The 20,409-nt window shown below is 38.9% G+C and overlaps 1 protein-coding gene across 4 annotated transcripts; it reads right to left on the bottom strand.

Moving 5' to 3' along the window:
• Positions 1-244: 244 nt before the first annotated feature.
• Positions 245-18,800, bottom strand: znf652 (zinc finger protein 652). 4 transcript variants are annotated; one of them, XM_026207988.1, is made up of 7 exons: positions 18,435-18,800; positions 9,786-10,027; positions 7,338-8,479; positions 6,260-6,407; positions 6,022-6,137; positions 4,138-4,282; positions 245-2,915 (listed from the first exon to the last, which is right to left on the bottom strand). In XM_026207988.1, the coding sequence occupies exons 3-7, from the start codon at positions 8,280-8,282 to the stop codon at positions 2,329-2,331; spliced, it is 1,941 nt and encodes a 646-aa protein (XP_026063773.1). In that variant the 5' UTR covers positions 8,283-8,479; positions 9,786-10,027; positions 18,435-18,800; the 3' UTR covers positions 245-2,328. The 4 variants fall into 4 exon arrangements, with proteins under 4 accessions (XP_026063773.1, XP_026063774.1, XP_026063777.1 ...); XM_026207989.1 differs by lacking the exon at positions 18,435-18,800 and adding an exon at positions 18,330-18,421; XM_026207992.1 differs by lacking the exon at positions 18,435-18,800 and adding an exon at positions 10,228-10,722.
• Between the last annotated feature and the right edge of the window lie 1,609 nt (positions 18,801-20,409).

Here is a 20,409-nt window from a genome sequence, read left to right as displayed (position 1 = left end):
ACTGAATGCAAATGTTCTTTGTTTCATTATGATCACAGGAGTTCAGTGAGTTCAGGACACTCTCTGATGTGTTATTTCTGCATTTAAAACACACACACACACACACACACACACACACAATAGAGTGTGTTTTTTTTTAAACAAAGCTAACTTTTTATGTTTAAATTTTTATTTATTTATTATTTCTCATTGAAAAGTGCTTGCCTAATTTTTTTTTTCAAATCAATGCAAGACTAAAACCAGATACACTTGCATATAACTTTATCTAATCTTTACAAAACAAGGACAAAGGTATAAAGAGATTGAGGTCATACTCACAAAACAGGCCCTTTCTAGTCATTAAAAATGCCCCACTTCCCGTACTGCTTTTAGTCTCGCCCAAACACGATTACAATGCACTCATACACAAATTCAGACAAGCGAGTTGTGCTCGTGGCTAATTCAATTTTACTTCTTTAAAGTTAGCAGAAAGTGTTAAATGAACAATATAAAAAAGGCCCAACATTAATGCAAGTCGGTCATGGTGTGTCAAAAACAGGAAAGCAATACAAAACAGATCTCAACGAAGGTCAGATGTTTCTGTACCAGACACAACGCTAACAATAAAACACTGCTGAAGTCCAGAGGGTAGAGAAGTTGAAACATACTAGCTGAGAAGAGATTGGAGTAAAAACAGCTCACAAGAATAAACATTATTATGGTCTGCTTATTTTTCTTATCTAGCAAGGTTTTATTAGAAAGTGCATTCCATCAACTGATGGAGAATGGAGAGAATCAGACAAGTAGCACAAAACACAATGAGTTAAAGAATAAAAAAAGCATATGATTGACAGCCACCTGAACTAATAAGAGGTGAAAAGGGAGGGGCATGAAGGCAAAACACAACTTCTTATGGCACAAACTGCAGTTCTCTGACGTAAAACAAAGAATCCTGACCAAATCCCCTTGTGATTCTCCCCATTTTCCAACAGCCAGCCATCTTTCACATGTCAGACACATAACAATTCTTTGTCAGTTGCGCAAACCTCTTACTTGGCAGTAAAGTGCAGAGGACAGATGCCTTTGTATAATGAGCCAGAACAAAAATATTTGACAATCAATCAGTCAGCCGAGTCTGATTGACTCAAGTCTTTCACTTTATCTGTGCTGCTCCTAATGTCACTATCTAACACTCACTCACACTAATCATCGGCATGATAAAGAATCATGTACCAGGAAAAGACAGAGAGCAACTAAAAAGCAGCTTTTGATACCATCACCACAGACAAAAGATCATTCAGAGACACACACACACTCCGCTCCTACATTCGGTTGAATATATGATTAAAAACAAACTCTTTCTGCATTTTCTAACCCAACATACAGACTCTCACAAGCACGCATCTCAATTCAACATAGAAATCCGATTTTCTTTTTAAAAAGTCTCACAGAGCATCTACTTTATACAAATAAAAATATCGGTAAGTGAGTTAGGTTGTATAGAACATACAGTAAAACTAATAAATTCGCCTTTAGTTGCAGTCTTCCTATGACACAATCACAGCATTGGTCTTCCTTAACAGTCTCGATCTCCGACAGAATGAGCCGGAGAGCTACAGGCATTACCCAGTAAGCATATTTGTATTTTATTTGATGAAAAAAAAAAAAAAACGAAAGAGAAAAGAGAGAAAACTACAATATCTGAATAAAATCGCTGACAACCACAATCAGGCAACAGATACGTTTCAGTCATTCAGACTACTAAGTGCTGTAGGCTATTTTTTGTGTAATGACTTGTATTTGATTTGTTATGTAGAACAGGAACATTTTCCTTTGTCTGGAAGACCTGCATTTCTAAAGAGGTTACACTGCAATATTTTGAAATCTAGACCTTTAACCTGTGAACGCTTGAACCCGTAGAACCTTTGCAACAGCAGCTGAGTTGATAAAGAGTTAGAGAGAGAGAGAGAGAGATCCACGTTTTTGGCCACTGAAATCACAGCGGCCCATTGTTTTGATCGTTATGAAGGAGTTTGTAGCGAGGTGAAGTGAATCAGAGTAATGCTTTAGGAAGTTTGCGCTTGTGTTATAGAGATCAGTTCACAGAGATCAGTCCAGTTTGGTCACGAGTGCTAGTGGCAAGTTGCTTTGTAGTATCAGTTCTGTATCTCAGACACACACACACACACACACACACACACACACACACACACACACACACACACACACACACACATTTCATTGCATTTGACTGAGTTCCAGCTTTCTGATTCCTGTGAGAATTAGATGCATGTTGTCCATCCGTCTGCTGATTTCACATTAGTGAGTTTGTGTACGAGACACTGTGTTTCAGTGGTGTTGCGGAGCGGCGCCCTGTCGCAGGTACGAGTCCTCGTGCGCGCAGTGGTTTATTGGCTCGCTCTTGAACAGGGCGGGGGGAGGGGGCAGGACAGAAGACTGCACTGAGATCTGCTGAGGGGCGTGGCTCGTCATGGGGGCGTGTCCTGTGTGATGGACAGGAGTGTGAGTGTGTGCGGGGTGATGTTGCACGGGCACCGTCTGCATGTGCAAATGAGAGAAGCCATGGGCGGTGACCACCCGTTGTGGCAGGGGCCCGGCCGTGGCAGGACTGATCATTACGGGGCCCACAGGCGTCGACTGAGTGGGCTGGGTTGGGCTAAGGGTGTGGCTTGAAGAAGGGGTGTGGCCGGTAAGGTGAATGGGAAGTGCCATGCTGGCAGGCTGAAGGGTGACCGGGCTGGTGACCCGGAAGCATTTCTCTCGGTGCGCCTTGAGCATGTTGGAAAAGCGGAAACGCTGGCCGCAGATTTCGCAAGGGTATGGCTTCTCCCCCGTGTGCGTGCGCCGGTGCCGCTTCATGTTGGGCCGACTGGTAAAACTCTTCCCACAGATCTCACAGATGAACGGCTTCTCACCTGAAGAGAAAGAGAAAGATGGGAGAGAGAAATGAGATCTTGTTTCCTTCACTGGAAATAAAGCTACACGGGCAGCAGGCCTTAAACATGTGACGTTATTACAGAGCACGTCTGGCAGTGTTTAAATGCATCTGCTACCAGGTTAGACTTGAAGAACCAGCTTGAGGATATGGGAAAACATCAGAAAGACTCTAAAATTAAACAGAAAGAACAACTAATACACTACAATAACAAATCTTCAATAAACCCAGATGAGTCAAGGAAAACAAGGGCAACAATTTTTCAAGTCTAAAGTCTTTAGAGTAGTTCAAAGGAATAGTTCACTTCAATTTTTTTCTTTTCATTATTTAATCACCCTCATGTCATTCCAAACCTGTCCAAGTTTCTTTATTATGTTGAACACAAAAGAAGATATTCTGAAGAATTTCGAAGAACTAAACGGTTGCTGGTCCCCATTGACTTCAGTAGGAAAAGAAATACCATCAACTGTTTGATTACCAGCGTTCTTGAAAATATCTTCTTTAATGTCCAACATAAGAAAGATACAAACAGGTTTGGAGCAACATTTGGACAACGATGGGCAATTTTATTGAGAAAAAAAAATATTTTTAGGATGAACTATCCCTTCAAGTCTGTTCAACAACACTAAATTAACAAATTAACCTTTTGGAATAGAACTGTTCTACTCTTCTACTCTTTTTTACATTAAACATGTCTTAAAACAGTTTACAACTCCTTTTAATTTATGTGCTTTTGGCAAACAAAAAAAAAAACATCCTTACTATAACCATATTATGTTTGTGTTGGTCTGGTGAAAGTTTAAAATGTTAGTACTTTTCTCACAAACACTCACTTCTGGTTCATCAGCTGGGGTCACATGGACTACCATTATGTTAGCTTTGTGTAATTTAACTTCAAAACTTTAAGGGAACCATACACTTGCATTATATGGACTCATAGAGATGGCTTATACTTCTAAACATCTCAGTTTGTGTAAGATTGTTGTGAAATGTTCTGATTGAAAAGTGAGCTTGTTGCTAATTTAATTTGAATTGTTATTTTATTATCTAAATCAATAGGACTTAAATATATTTAAGTGGGTCCAAATGTTTCTGGGGCCACTGTAAATTAGAATAATAATTATTATTATAGTAAAACTCCCAAATGTGTGTGAAAGATAACAAAACAGACAATATATTCATTGAGCATGGGGTCAGCTCACCTGTGTGTGTCTTCATGTGCTCGTCGAAATACTGTTTCATGTTGAAGTCTTTGCCACACCACTGGCACATAAACTGCTTGTGTCCTATATGGATGCTCATGTGAGACCGCAGCTGGTATTTGTACTGGAACCTCTCGTCGCAGTTCTGCACAAACACACACACACACAGAAATAGACAGCGTGTGGGTGGATGCTGTTTCAGCCTCACTTCAAATCAGGGCCAGACTGAGGCAATCCCAACTTTGTGATACGACCATAATAACCTGTCATTACAGTTCATAAGCCTGTCATTGACATACTATTTATAGGAATCAGGCCAATCCCACTCATTCTGACTCTCTCACACTGCGCCCTTGAGTGAGCCCCACCCTGACCACCCTCACAGAGCATTAACCCCCGAAGCATTTCTGAGAAAAGACACCGCAACGAACAGCTGAGGGAAAACCAAAAGAGAAAATCAGAGCTGCAAAATGAATCTACACTTACAATGCTCTTATCAGTGATGACAAGACAAGTTTCCACTCAAATATTTCAATCTTCCACACTAGAGCTGCTTTTTATACTTAATCATTCGCAAAAATGTAATAACGTTTAAAATTCTAATAACAATTTCAGTTGGAAGGAAGAGATCAGTGAACACAAGAGTTCTAAACCAACAGTCCACAAGAGGGCGTCAGAAATATGAACTAAACCACAACTTATCATCTTTTGAAGAAAAACTTTTTTTTTCTTTTTTACTCAAGTATATAAAATTAGTCAGAACAATTAAATTAATGCATTATGTATTTAGTATATAAAAATATTTCTATCTGGTTACAAAAATAATTTTTCTCTATTGATGACCTGTGTATTTTGTGTATTATTTAATTTAATTACAATTTTTAATCAGCGATTTTCATCACTGAAATCAATGGGAATGTTAATGGATTGTTTTCTATCCTAACACTGGCTAAGGTCAAAAATACAGAGAAATTAGTGCCAAATTAGTCATTCATGTTGAAATAACTGATGTTCCAACACTAAAAGAAAAAATTTTGCTTGAAAAAATAAATGCATTTAGTGTGGTGTATTTCCAGCCAAGCACACAGAGGTTTGGTTACAGACTGACGAACAGCACTTTCAGAATAGCTCTGGTCTAATGGCAACACCGCTGACATAAATGAGCCAAAAGACGTCAGTAAACAAATATAACAAACAAAATACTATGAACCGTAATAAGCCAATCTTTATTCACTCCCTTATTGAAACATACAGAAATATATTTTGTTTGTGCATGTCAGCTTCCTGCCGTGGATGTGGCATTTTTACAGCATTTGCCAAAAACAAATGAAAGCTCTAAATATGGACCTGCCTGGAAACGCACACATTAATGAATAAAATGATCATTTTAATGTTATTTGCTTAATACTCTTTGACTTTTGCAATGTATGTTAGAAAAGCCACAAATAAATGAGGGCTCAATTTGGGGAAACCGTGGTGCCAACAGAGAGGGATGTAAACACTGTACCAAATTCAACAGCTCAGATGTGTGCCAATTCAAGGAAAAGGAGGACTTTCCAGAGGAAGAAAAAGGGTTTATGTGGAGCAGTGGTTTGTTACAGGTTTTGGTTCAGGCCCCAGACTTTACACTGGACATCAAACAAGAATTCAACCTGCACCAACCTTGTAACCAGTCTCATCTCTTCCTTTACCTTGTGGAATCAGTTCGGTTTATTGATCATTTAGTCATTTATGGTTTCTAGGATTAGCATCTCACTTAATCAGTCTATGATCTGTATGTCTATTAACTTTAACACACACCAAATGCATTAATTATTTATTTTGCATTGTATTTTAAATTTCCCGCAACATCAAACTGTAAAGTGCCATATAATGTGTTGATACCTCACAACGGAAGGGCTTCTCTCCCGAATGCTGCAGTGAATGCACTTTCAGTGACATGCTGCGCTTAAAAGACTTGCCACAGGTTTCACAGGTAAACGGCATGTCCTTTGTGTGAGCTAGAGACAAACAGAGGACCTGTTGTATTAGGCACACATATGTTCAAATGCATATTGTGGCTGTATAGACATTTAAAATCTTGCAGTGCTGAAGTGTGTCTGTGCATGTTTACTGTACGTACCGACCATGTGCTTACGGACATGAGCCATGGTGTAGAATTTCTTCTCACAAATATCGCAGGCAAACTTCTTCTCGGCAAAGCCATGGACAATCTTAATATGCTCGTGGAGGGACCACAGTTTTTTAAAGGACTTACTGCATGACACACACTGGGGCACAAAAAACAGAGACACAGTCTTATACAGTACAAGAATAACATATTTAGTAGTAGATCAACTCTCAGACCCATTTTCTGAGTCACAATGGCCCTTGAAACATGAGTGAAGTCTCCCTCTGCTGGCCAGGACTGATTTTAACACATTCCTAGCCTTATAATGTGCTTCATTTATTTCTCAGTTTGCTGATATTGTACATTTAATTGCATGCTAGTTTTGCCTATTTTTACCTTTGCTATCAGCAAACAATTACCTTTGCCACTGAAAACACTAATCATTTAACACTGCTAAATGCAAAAATTAAAATGCACCCTTTATACTTTACATTATAGAGTTGTCATGCCTAAATTCAATGTTACATTTTTTTTTAATCTACACTTTCTGCATTTAGCAGACAATTTTATCCAAAGCTACGAACAATAAAGGAACAATCTACTGCTTTGTCTGTACTTTTCCTTTCCATAATTTAAATATTGGTCATTTATTTATTTATAAATACAATTATTCATCATTTATTTAATTTATTACATTAATGAAAACAATTATTAAACAATAATTATTGAATTACAAAATCATATAGTTTTACATTTAATATCGGAAAGAAAATGAAATCTATTGGAACTCTGTCTTTTTAGCTGATGTCAATGTTAATTTACGATTATATTTTGTTTGGCACCTACACTATCATTCACATGTTTGGGGTTGGTAAGATTTTTTTAATGCTTTTAAAAGACAAAAAAAAATGTAAGTGTTTTATGCCTATAATAAATTATAAGTGGAACTCAAAGAACAGTACACGATAATAAAAAAGGCAGTTTATGACTTCTTTAAACATGGCCTCTGCTTGGACTAATGCCTATGAACAATACTTGTACCTCACCAAGCATGTGGCTTTTCAATGCAAGTTTATGGAGATGCTCTCACCTGGATGTTCTTCTCGCAGTCTGTCTGCTGGTGAAGAGCCAGTTCACTCTCCAGCACGAACTTCTTCCCGCACTTGTCGCAGATCTGCATGCGTCTGTGCGTCACGTTCATGTGCTTCTCCAGGTACCAGCGGGTGTTGAACACACGTGGACATTTTTCACACGCTAGCGTCTCTTTCTCCTCACCCTCTCCCTTGGCCCCTCCTCCTCCTCCCGCGACTGTCGCTCCTGAGGTGGAGGAGGCGGAGCTTTTGGGCTCCTTGGCAGGTCTACGCTTTTGGGGCGGGCCCTCAGCATTCTTCCTCCGCCCCCTGGTCGTAACGCCGGTCGTCCCAGTGGTTCCGCTCCCAGTTGATGAAGTGGCTACGCGGCGACTCTTTCGCTGTGGCGGAGCTGCGGCTCGACTCCTGTGCGCCCGCTGCGCTCTTGTTCGCCGACTGTCGTTTTCCTCTTCCTCATCATCTTGATCCTCCTCATCCAGATCCTCCTCAGCACTGTAGTCATCTTCAACACTGTCGTCATCGTCCTCCTCTTCTTCCTCCTCCTCCTCCTCCTCTTCTACCTCCTCTTCCTCACTATTGCTCTTGTCGTCTCCCACGGTGTTTGCATTTGCTGCGTCGTCTCCTTTGGACACGTGCAGGGTCTGGTTATTGAGGTTGACCTCTACAATGATCTGTCCTCGTTTGAATTCGTCCTCCGCCCCTGCTCCCTCTTCAGCTTCAGAATCCTCAGACGTCCCACAGTTTCCACTCTTCGTCGCAGCTGCTCCGGACCCTTCCTGGTAGAACGGTTGAGTCGGGGCAGGATGGGGGTTTAGGTCAGAGGGCATCTGTGACTGTGAGGTGTTGTGGAAGTATGTTTGGGAGGGTTGAGTCATTTGCCCCTCCTCTTGAGACATCATCTCCGGGCCGGACACCTCCTCCTTCAGTGTCTGGCAGGACTTCATCAGCAGTTGATCACTCGGTAAAATCGGAGTATTTCCCTCTTTATGTTTGAGAATAACCACTGTTTCCTGTCAAGGGCGATACAGGAGGTAATGTACCCCTCCTCTCGAATTAATGAGAGGAGGGCAAGAGCGTGTAAAGGAGGAGAGATGAGGAGAGTCACCTTAGCCTCGCCCAAACCAAGCCTCCATTACTTTCGCTAGAGCATGAAAGAGAAAGAAAGGGGTATGAGAAGAGTGAGAAAGGAAGACAAAGAAAATGAATAAGACAAATGTTTTAGAGCTGCATTAATAATTATAACTAAAATCGAAGTTGCAATATGGCTTAGTGTGATTATCAACGGCTGTGATTTAAATTAATGAATAAATGCAACGCTTTTCTCAGAATGAAGCGCAGCACTGCATTATTTACACCCGAGCAACTCCTGATCCAGTGTTTTCAGTGTCTCAGGGTCGCTTGTTTCGAATCTTTGCATCTGCTCTGTGTTCGGTAGCTTATAATGTGCATTAGGAAACACAATATACACCAATATTCTTTCCAAACTTGCTTATTAACTGGCTGCCGTCAACCAAACTGAGAGAAGCTTTATTGTCTCCCTACAGTTTTCCACCAAGATAAAAGCTTGCTGGTTTAACATTTAAAAATGAAACAATTAAGATATTATTGTAATTTTGCAGTTGAACTTAAAATAATTCAAAATTTTCTTAACCCTCTCCCCGCCAAACACGTAATTTTCCTGTTTTCCGTGTTCTCGCTGTTATACGCTAGGGGGCGCTATTACACATCTCCTTAACGAGTCTAGGAAAGTGCCGATCAAAAACATAGACCAGGAAGATGCAGAAAGGAGCGATCTCAAATGTAAGCATATGCATATGAAAAATAATATGATCATCAACACTAACCACATATAAATGAAAACTGCCTAATGTGGAATGTCGATCCAGGAAGAGGGAAAGTCCTGTGCAAGCTTTAGGAGTGCTGATGGAAGCCATCTACTGCATCTTTGCTTTGAAAATATTACTTGAATAATGATTATATTAATTTTATTAATTAAACATGCCTAGATTCAAGAGTTGATATAAAAAATAAAATTAAATAAAAAACAATGCTTGAAACTTGAATAACTCAAGTAAAGGGGTTTGATCTTTATTTTGATGTGTTACATGTTCAGAGATTCATGCAACAAAATATTCTGGACAGCAAGGAGAAGAATTTGTTGAATAAATAATGATGACCTTACTACCTTTCTGGGCCTTGAATGTGTCAGTTGCGTTGCTGTCTATGGAGCGTCAGAATTCAGAAAGCTCCCGGATTTCATCAAAAATATCTTAAATTGTGTTCCAAAAATGAACAACGGTCTTACAGGTTTGGGACGACATGAGGGAGTGTAATTATAACAGAATATTCATTTTTGGATGAACTATCCCTTTAAATACTATAAATCTGAAATACCTAATATTTAAAAAAAATTAAAAAAATCTAAATTTTTCCTTAAAAGTACTCACATCCAAATGAAACTCGTCTTGGCTTTAGGTCCAACTTCAGACTTCAATCTCTCAACAGCATCTCGGCTTCACTTGGAAAGACAACAGTGGCACCTCATCTGCAAATCTCTGCTGATTCAGACACAAAAGCCGCCTCCTCTCTGTCAGTGATGTGACGGCGTCTCTGTGCCGTTAAACTCAGCGCTTTGATCTCGCAGTCATTACCAGCCGCTCCGAATCAGCACCCTGCAGCCAGATGTCACCTGAAAGAGAGCAAGAAACAATGTGACAGGTTGCGAAAGGAATGAAAGAAAATTGAAAGCAATTATATCTGGTGTCACCCAAGACATCACATTTAATTCAGTACATCAAAGCGGATAAATGAACCACAACTACCATTGAAACAAGAGCAGTGTGTCATCAAACACAGATATTTAAGAATGAGTACCACAGCACTCCATACCTCAACAACACCTCTGAAATGATCGTCAGTGCAATGATTGTTACCTGGCAGAACCTTCTGGTCTTCAAATCAGGTGCCATACATCCTTTATATGTATGTGTGTGTGTGTGAGAAAGAAGCAAGCAAGTGAATAACAGAGGAAAAAAGAAAGAGAAACGAAACTGCAGCCTGGTTAAGGTGAGGACATCTAGAATCTCACTTTTAATCAGATACACACACTAAACCGCAACCGTTTCATTTTTCAGTGTAAGTGTGTGTGAGCAGCTCAAAATTAAACCACAAAAAGTTATGCACAGAAAACACACACAATGGGGAAGAAAACCTCACATATTTGCACATTCTGTACATATGTTAGGACAGAAATGAGAGAAATATGCTATTATTGCATAATATAACAATATTATATTCCACTTTAAAACAGAGGCATTTGCACCTCGATCAAGAAGTCTTTTCACTGCCTCGGAGAACATCCTTTCCAACATCATCATCATGGATTTGATATGATGCAATACAGTGTAGTCTAAATATCAATACCACTGTATGCTGTGAATATGACATTGATGGATCTATCTGGCAGCTATATTAGTTACATAAATTAGATAAGAAATTAATAATAATATTTTTTAATTGAAAAAGAATGACCATTACCATTTCTCTCATTTACTGTACACCTAGAGATTTGAATAAACGTCTATATTAAATTTTATATACATAATAATACAAATTTCGATTTGTTTACAAAAAGACATAAATAAATACAACTTACTAAATATAACTGGGGGGGGGGCATCCAATCAACCAAGTGATTGAGCTATTTGTCTTTGATCTGTATGGCATTCACTCAATAGAGAGACAGACTCAACTGCAAACTGAGACAGTTACACACTCATGAACCAGAACGAGACCACAAGTTTCAGTGTGAGTGATTTGAAACGGGTGTGGGGAGGGAGTGTGTGCGTGCGCTCAAGGAATGATCTTGCCCAACCAATGGCTCCTTTATATGCCAATATGTGACAACAGACTAAGAAATTAGATCTCAGAGTGACCCTGTTAATTCACTAAGATCAAAACACGAGCCTCTACCTTACAGACTGAGTCATCACGATCAAAAACAACACCACCTTGACAAGTAAACGGCAGCCACAAACAGGAAAAATAGCTTGGTTTTTGCATTCTACACTTAACGGCTTCGACCTTGACTTCCTGGCTCTCTGTGAACATCTCTGTTCTGTTCGAGTGGATGTGTGCCAGTCATCGTCTGCGTGAGCTGAACACATATTTCTGTGAAACATAGATGACTCTTCAGAACAATACTACAATGTACAGCACTGGCTGTGTACAACATGCAGCATTACATGATAAAATCTAAAGCCTTGTGACTACCAACATAATTACTGTCTAGTCGAGATTGCTACATCTGTGAAGAGACCAACAGCGTGACTCACATTAACCCACCTCTTTAAGCCATGGATAGATCTACAATATAAAAAAATATATCTATCTAGAAAAGAAAATTAGTTCAATCTCGTGGCAGCAGGAAAAGGTGTCTGACAGCGTACGCATACATACAGTGAGCTAAACTATGCAGTGCTTGAAAGGTCATGACTATCGTGTGTTTGAGGGAGGGGAAGCATCGCTTGAATGATGAAAAGCGAAAAAAAGTAACAGTTAGGGCAGTTAAAACAGAAATGTGAAGTCAGAAGAGAAAGGGCAAACATTTAACGTATACAGTTCACCTTTGAGTCACCTTTAGGACAGGGGAGCCTACTTTACGACACATTTAAAGTGATAGTTAATGCAATAAATGAAAATTCTGTCATCATTTAATCAAATTCATGTCATGCTAAACTTGTGTTAAAATGTTTAATCTGTTATACATAAAAAAAGTTGTTTTGGACCCCACTGATTTTTTTTATTTTTATACATTTTTTATATGTCACAGAAGCAGGGGTGGGCTATATGACCAAAATCTTATCACAATAGGAGTAATTTTATTTCATGGAAACAGTATATGTCTCGCAATAGAGTTATTTTTGTTTTAAAAAAGGGCTTTATGACAACTAAAGTTTTCACCAGTGTCGTTATCAGAAAAACTGTTACTAGTATGAACTAGGCTAATCAACTGTATAAAAACATGGCATATTCTTCACTGTGTGAATTAAATATATATTTTAAATGTGATTCAGTCAAGAGAAGTGAGAGACTTTCTCTCTTTTGTTGTGCAATGAACAAACGACACACAACAGGAATATTAGACTGCTGTCCCTTTAAGAGCTGCCCATGTGACCACATAGCACATCAATGTCAAGTGAGTGTGTAACTGCGATAGAGAAGAAAATCTCCAAAATCCAAAATCTCTACAGGTTGACAAATTTCTACCGGTTAATTATGTCTACGGGAATATCACCCACTCCTACACAGAAGAAAGTCACACAGGTTTGAACAACATGAAGCTAAGTTGAACTGTCCCTTTAAGGCCCATATCTTCATATTCACTTATTAAAATATTAAAACAACACACTGATAATAATAAACATCATAAATGGATTCAACTGGCCCTCATTCAAATTGACAACATATGAACTGTATTTTTTTATAACTAACATTGGCTTGAAATGTACAGGTGCATCTCAAAAAAGTAGAATATCTAAATTATACATTAATTAAAAACAGCAAACTTTCTTATATTGTAGATTCAATGCACACAAAACTAAAATATTTCAAGAGTTTTTTGTTTTAATTCTGATGGTTATATGACTTACAGCTTAGGAAAATACAAAAAATCAGTATCTATTTTTTTTTATATATACATTTCCTCAAAGATCAATAAAAAAAAAAGACTTACAAAACAGAAATGTTCATGATCTCCAAAGCAGCTTTAAATATGCTCTCAATGGTTGGGGCTCCTTTTGCACGAATTACTGCTTCAATGCGGCGTGGCATGAAAGTTGCCCAGGTTGCTTTGATAGCGGCCTTCAGCTCCTCTGTATTTTTTGTCAGATTGTACTTATCTTCCTCTTCACAATACCCCATAGATTTTCTGTGAGGTTCAGGTCAGGTGAGTTGGCTGGCCAATCAAGCACAATAATATCATGGTCAGCAAACCACTTGGAAGTGGTTTTGGCACTGTGGGTTTAGTCGTGCTGCAAAATGAAATCAGCATCTCCATAAAGCTTGTCAGCAGATGGAAGCATAAAGTGCTCCAAAATATCCTGGTAGACAGCTGCAATGCCTCTGGACTTGATAAAACACAATAGACCAACAACAGCAGACGTCACAAACCCCAAATCATCTCTGACTTCAGAAACTTCACACTGGACTTCAAGCTGCTTCGATTCTGTGCCCCTACAGTCTTCCTCCAGACCTTGGTTTCCAAATGAAATGCTAAATTTACTTTCATCTGAAAAGAATGTGCAACTTTTCCTACCACACTTTTTCCTTCCAGTCAACTTTCTATGAATATATTTTGATACAGCACTCAGTGAACAGCCAGCCCTGTCAGCAATGACCTTCTGTGGCTTACCCTCTTTGTGGAGGATGTTGATGATTGTCTTCTGGACAACAGTCAACTCAGTATTCTTTCCCATAATTGTGGTTGCATGTTCTAAACTAGCCCAAGAGGTGCCCAGTATTTATACTCAAAATTAATCAAACTCAAGATGGAATATTACATTTTTTTGAGATAATGATTTTTTTATTTTCCTACACTGTAAATCATAACCATCAGAATTAAAACAATTGAAATATTTCAGTTTGTGTGCAATGAATCTAGAATACAAGCAATTTGCTTTTTATTAAATTACAAAAAAAATAAGGATTATTTTGTACATTAACATTAACTTCATTTATTCTCTAAATACATTCTGTTGATCTTTTATGGAAAACAATTCATCCATGTATGTTTCTTTTTTTTTTGCCCTTTAACTAAAATGATTTGAACTTCCAGTGAAATTATAGATTTCTCTCTGGTAAAGTATGTCTGAATCGACTGCAAGCTCACCATCCAATCAACTGATGCACAGAATCAAGTTCCCACCCTGTATTTAATACATTTACAGAATTTTATGTCACAACATGGAAAAAAAGATCTGTCACTATACAAATAAACAAGTTTTTTCTTTCATTAATCAGGTGAATGCTTGTTTTTGCATGCATCCAGTGCAGACATCACCACAGTTTTTTTTTTTTTTTTTTTTTTTTTGTGTGTGTGTGTGTGTAGGATTATTGTATTATTTTTGTAGTCTTCATCTCAGGTAATGAGGCAAACTGATAGCTCAGGTATCAATGTCTTCAGCTTTAAATTCAGCTTAGCAGTAGACTATATGATTCCTGCTTGTGTCTTGTTTCCAGTAACACAAAACCTAGAAAACCAGTTAGAGACAATTCAATTATAAACTCAGTTTTAAACCTTGCAAGGTAATTACTGAGGGTGACGCGATTTGACCGAATCATACAGCGACAGTTTACATTGCTGGAATGGCCACACATACATGCATAAACCTAACCTACCCACACAAATAAAACCATATACACATAAACAAACTCCCACACGTACACAATTATACACACACACACACATACCCACACAGATGAAGCCAATATACACACACCTCCACCTTTCTTCCTGTGTGCTTTGAAACTTTCTGAGAATTGGAGAGCGCAGTGTATGTGACCACATGATGGGTGCATAAGGGGTCACACATCTCAGAGAATGTGCACGGGAGTCACAGGAATGAAGCCGGCAAATAAAACACATTTTACTGTACGTATCTTTCAAAGACTGGCCCGGCACACTTTACACCGTGTATGAATTCTGTTGTGTTTTAAATAAGATCGTCACATAAAATACCAAACGGCGCTTTGCATTCATATTAAACAGACTTGCAACGTTAGTTCTTCTCTGAATATCTATGAAAAGCTAGTGACTCTTGAATTGAGTGCACCCACCAGAAGGATGCCAGAAATGCAGCAGCCGGAGGAGCGTGAGAACACATCTGAGGAGGAAATGAAGGAAAAGGCTCTACTTATTTACACAAGAATGCAAGACGCATGAGTTTGCATCTACACATCTGTTGAGGTCTAGAGTTTGCATGCTCTGGTGCAATACACAAGAAGAAAAGCAGAGTTAAATTCAGTATGAAGACAATATCAATGCTTTTATTTTTCATGCTTCAAGACCGACAAGTGCAACTGAAATTTTGCAACGCCCTCAGGCCGCTCCTCTCATCATTGTGAGCAAGTAGGTGGACGATAACGGTGACTAATTTCGGGCTTCCTCCACCATGAAAGAAAGAAAAAAAGCTGCTTTGATGTGGGTGAAAAAAAAATACAAACTCAAAATCTCTACGACCAATGAAATTACTCACCTTTTAGCTTTTATATCCTGATCATATCTCCAAGGACTGAGGATCAAGCCCCATCTCACCTCGTCCATTCAACCATGAACAAATTTTACTCATTTAAATCACCAAAACCACTTTAACCTCTTTAATTGATATTGCAGACAAATTGACCTTTCATGCTCTGATCTTAAAATGGATTTAGTGCTAAGGAAATGTTTTTAGTAGCTACAGCCAATGGCTTCAGGGTTGATTTATGCAGGTTTTAATGACTGAAAGTGAAACTTCCAACTGCTAGTAGCTAAAAATGCATAGGTTTTGTTCTTGTTTCCTTCAATTTTCTAAATCTCTGTCCTGCTGAACTCCAACAGAAGCAGATCAGGGATAATCTGACTAATTATTTACTCATGGGAGGTCAACCATGACAGTACTGTGAATCCACAATCTGACTTCCACTCAGAAAGGGTCGCGGGTTCTCTGAGTGTTGTTGATGCAACTGTATCAACCACAAACATGCCGAGTCACTCTATTCTTTTAAGATGATCTTAAAATTACTAACCCACCAACTACTGCCCAGGGAGAGCTCAGAAATTATGTCAGAAATGAGGGACATCTTCAAGTCTGAATGAAATTTGTTCGTTTTACATTGAGTGCAACATCCAGATCTCAAAATCCAGTCCACAACTAATGTTCCCACCCTACTTTTTTTCATTAATCCATTCAACTCGAAGGTATGCCACAATACATTAGTTGCTACTTCAGTTACATCACTACTGTAAAAGTGAAGTGCATATTTGTCCAACATTAAAAGTAATGATTTCCTCCATCTGCCATTGGTTGGATAAACTAAGCCCCTAGATTTTGTTTTTCTACACACGGGAGGAATTCTCAAGCAGCATATGCACATTACTTTGTTCTTAGTCCATTCTAATGTTAATGAATTTGAATAATCTGTCTTTGCATAATATGGCCAAACCAGGTTTTCGGCAAAACCTTTTCTTTACAGCCCTTTTGTCAGTCTCAGAAAACATACTAATATTACACACAGAGACCTCACAGCTGGAACTATAACAACGCTTCACTTTCACTATTTATGATGAAATGCATTTGCCATGAAATCTATGAAACATCATCTTATGTCATTTTTGCATGTGGTTTCTGTTTTACTATTCATTGTTTTTTTTTATATAAGTTTAAAATAAAATGTATTATGAAAATGATTGGTGAATCATGATTTTTTCATTAAAAAAACATTTGTATGCAGATTTTTACATACAGTTTGTGCATGCACACTCACACTGAGTGATTAACACTTTCATGGCACAACAGATTTAACTCTCTCTGCATACTAGACTGGAATAAGAGAAAGTATTTTAACAAACAAACAAACCACACTTCACCAAATTCAGATTTTTTGCACAGCAGGAGAACATCATTACAGATGTTTCCACCTTAAGACACGGGCGCTTTATAGCATAAAATCTGGTCAACCTAAAAACTGCGAGTCTATATCAAGTCTTTTTGATCATCACTATATAAAGACCTTTATATAAAAAAATCTTTCAATTTAAGAGGGGATTCATGCAGTATTCCCATGGTTCTTACACATTGCAGTCTGAATGTGTCAATGAAATGTTATGAAGACTAAGCAGAGGGTAAAAACAAGGGAGAAAAATCTAATACTTGTTAAACACGTGATATTTAACTTAAATGCTTCTTCAGATTCATGTTTCTTAACCCCGTTGCTTTGTGTGCATCACAGGACATTGTGAATTACACAAGCTCTAGGGGAAATCTCTGCCTAATAAATTGATGATACTTCATAGCAGCTTGGGAAATGGATACAAGGGAAGCGAGGAGAAACCTCACAAAAAAATGAGCTAATCCAAGCTTTCTGGCCTCTCAGGCTCACAGATGCATCACGACTGTTCCAAACTACGTTCAACAAAGAAAGAGACAAAAATAAGAAGAAGAATACAAAAGGGGTAAAACAAAACAGCAAAATTCCTTCGCGCCCTACTCCTAAAATCAGCGTAGCAGCTCGAGCTAACAGCGCAGTTAGAGAAGGGCCTAGCGCGCGCATCCACAACACACCTCCAAACTGAATCACGTCCACTCCAAAAACGAGGATAAATACTGGCATACAGCGCAGTTAGGACACACTATACTGTCGGAACAGTTAGAAAAGCAGGAAAAGGTGTGCGGCAGCTCACGGGCAAAGAGTAACTTTTTTGGGAAAGCGACGCATAGAAAGGGTTAAACCGAAGGAAACATTGGTTGGTCGAGACGGCAGGCGTGCAGGCCGATCTGCTAGCAGAGCTAACATCCCGAGTGCATGTACACACAGCTGTGTGCAATGGACTCCAGCTACAGCAGGACCCGCTTTTGCAAAATTGTTAAACTTGATAGCAAAAACCTCAACCGAGATGATTTAAATCGACCTGCTTTGCAAAGCGCGTGCAGCGACAATACGACTATTTAAGCTTGTGGCACATAGCAAGCTAACATCGTCGTGGACGACTTTCACTTCTTGCACCCTCAAACCGCCCAGATTTATCCTCCTTCAGAAATGTTTCTCTTTCATATTGACGAGCATTCGCGGTCTGCCAGCACAGAGTTGTAGGAGACTCTTAATGCATTTGTATGCAAAACAGCATTAGGCAAGAAAACAATAACAGTTTTGACGATTCCTGCTCTTTCCGAGCCAAACCCTGCAGATCGAGCCATGAAAATAAGTCGTGTCGTGCATTGACAGCGTCGTACCTTGACAGATGTCCGAGGGACGGTTTCTATGCATGCTGCGAACAACTGTCATCGCTGTAAATAATTGCAAACGCAGAAATTAACTTGTAAGCAAAGACTACTCACCCGAGACGCGAGCGCCCTCTCCCTCATAGCGTCCACCTCAAGTTGTGTAGCGATCCGATAAAACACAGATCTACAAAAAACGCCTCGCTTCACATAAACTATTCCTCGGCGGACACTGTGGGTTTTGGCGAACAGCGTGAAGTCGCGTGCACAAGCGGGCAAAAGATCACAAATCTTTCTGATTTTCTAGACTGCACGAGCCCACCGCTGCTCTGGTTTACAAGCCATCGCTACGTGGCTGGCCTAGGTCTCGCGTATCAGCCATCCTCCGAGTTCATCCGAGGCGCTCGAGCCGCCGCTGTGTGCTCTGGAGAAAGCGCGCGTGGCGTCGGGTTTTTTCCCCCCCGTAATGAAAGAGCGAGACCAGAAGGCGTTCAGTGCGCGCGCCCGTGGTTTTCTTATTCACTGTGCAATGAAATAAAGGCATTTATACTTTGTTGTACTGTTTAGACACTTTTGGATGTTTTTAAGTCTTTTGGATGTTTTTATATGATGTATGTTCCTGTTAGCACAACGTGTTGTTATATTTCAAAGCTCTCCATGGCCTAGCTCCAGAGTATACTTCTGATTCAATTAGTTTCCATCAATATTTGTGATCTCTTCGTTCAAATGATCAGCTGAGGCTGACAGTTTCTTGATTGTGCCATTAATGTAAAGGTTTTTAGGTGGCCACTCTTAGCTTTCATTGTTCTTAAAAACCTCTCTCAAATTAGGGGCATTTCAGAGGTCTTTAAGAACTCATTTATTTTAGCAGTGTATTGTAAATTGTAAACATTTTTGTTGAAATTTGGCTTCCATTCAGATTACTTTTGTATGGTTCTCATTGAAAGTGCTGTAGAAATTAACTTAAGATGAGAGTTGAGTTGAGCATGGATTTGATAGGTTAGGTTTAAGAATGCAGGAACTGATAAAACATATACATATGTATATGCAGTGTGAGTTGCTTTGGATAAAAGCATCTGCTAAATGCATGAATGTCATGTTAAATCTAGTTTTGCTCTTCATCTGATTGGCCTAAACAGCTGATTTAGTATAAAACGTATCTGTTCACGGTGGTGCAGAATAAAAGGCAATCTGGCTTTTTGCAAATGCCTCTTATTCACTTTCCAACAAAGACAAGAATGTTTTTTTAAAGGATAAACATAACATGTGTAATTGATTCATTATCTATATTTTATAATTCATGTGATGCCATGAATAGATTACACGAGCCCGTCTCCTCCGAAATGACTATTTTCTGGTGGTTAGTTGTTCAGTGGTTAATTGTGTGAAAATGTTGATTGTTGTTATTGTGTTAGTGTACTGATGTTAAGTTATTTTTTTGTTTATTCTTCTTTATATTCTAAAGGGTTTTGAAAGATCTTACCAAAGGACTGCAGTTGAAAATTAGCCAGCTGGTGAACAGAAATACTGATTAATGCGTAATCTCATAAATACAATATTTCCAGCATGTTATAACTCACATACACTGTTGCAGACTTTCAGCAAAGACACTTCACCTTTTGAAACAGCACATTTATCCTTGGTTTAGTACTGAAAACCAGCATGGCTATTATTACTTGTGGCACAAGACCATTCAGTGACACTCCAAGATATTACTTAAATATCATATTCAGATGCGGGTGTGTTTGGCATTCCATGACTGTTTGACTGCAGCATTTGCTGTAGTCTATTTACATCTGTCCAGTGATGACACATGATGGCCTCAGCTAAACCATTCAAACAATCTCCGTTTTCATCTGCTTTCCCTCCATAGAGACGATGACTGACAAACAGGTCTGAGAGAGCAGCTGCTGTTTAATCTGTGTGATTTATCACTACACTGATGCTGAGATTTTAAAAACTCTCCTCACACTATTCAACATCTGAATTCTGTGAATAGCATCCTCCGGTTGGGATTAAACAAGTTTATAGCAAATTAATTGTTCAACACAAGTACATTGTAAGGCTTGACATAATACTGTATGATTTATTC

The sequence above is a fragment of the Carassius auratus genome, chromosome 28 (assembly GCF_003368295.1).
Source record: "Carassius auratus strain Wakin chromosome 28, ASM336829v1, whole genome shotgun sequence".
Lineage (NCBI taxonomy): Eukaryota > Metazoa > Chordata > Actinopteri > Cypriniformes > Cyprinidae > Carassius > Carassius auratus.
The sequence above is the reverse complement of the archived record's forward strand: the minus strand, read 5'-3'. Positions and strand labels throughout refer to the sequence as shown.

What these genes read in the sequence shown, in the direction of transcription:
- znf652 (XM_026207988.1), bottom strand. Translation starts at nt 8,282, where the DNA reads ATGAAGTCCTGCCAGACACTGAAGGAGGAGGTGTCCGGCCCGGAGATG. An exon ending in ACTGCGAGAAGAACATCCAG is followed by an intron (nt 6,408 to 7,337) that starts GTGAGAGCATCT and finishes TTTGTGCCCCAG; the next exon opens with TGTGTGTCATGCAGTAAGTC. An exon ending in AGAAGCCCTTCCGTTGTGAG is followed by an intron (nt 4,283 to 6,021) that starts GTATCAACACAT and finishes GTGTTTGTGCAG; the next exon opens with AACTGCGACGAGAGGTTCCA.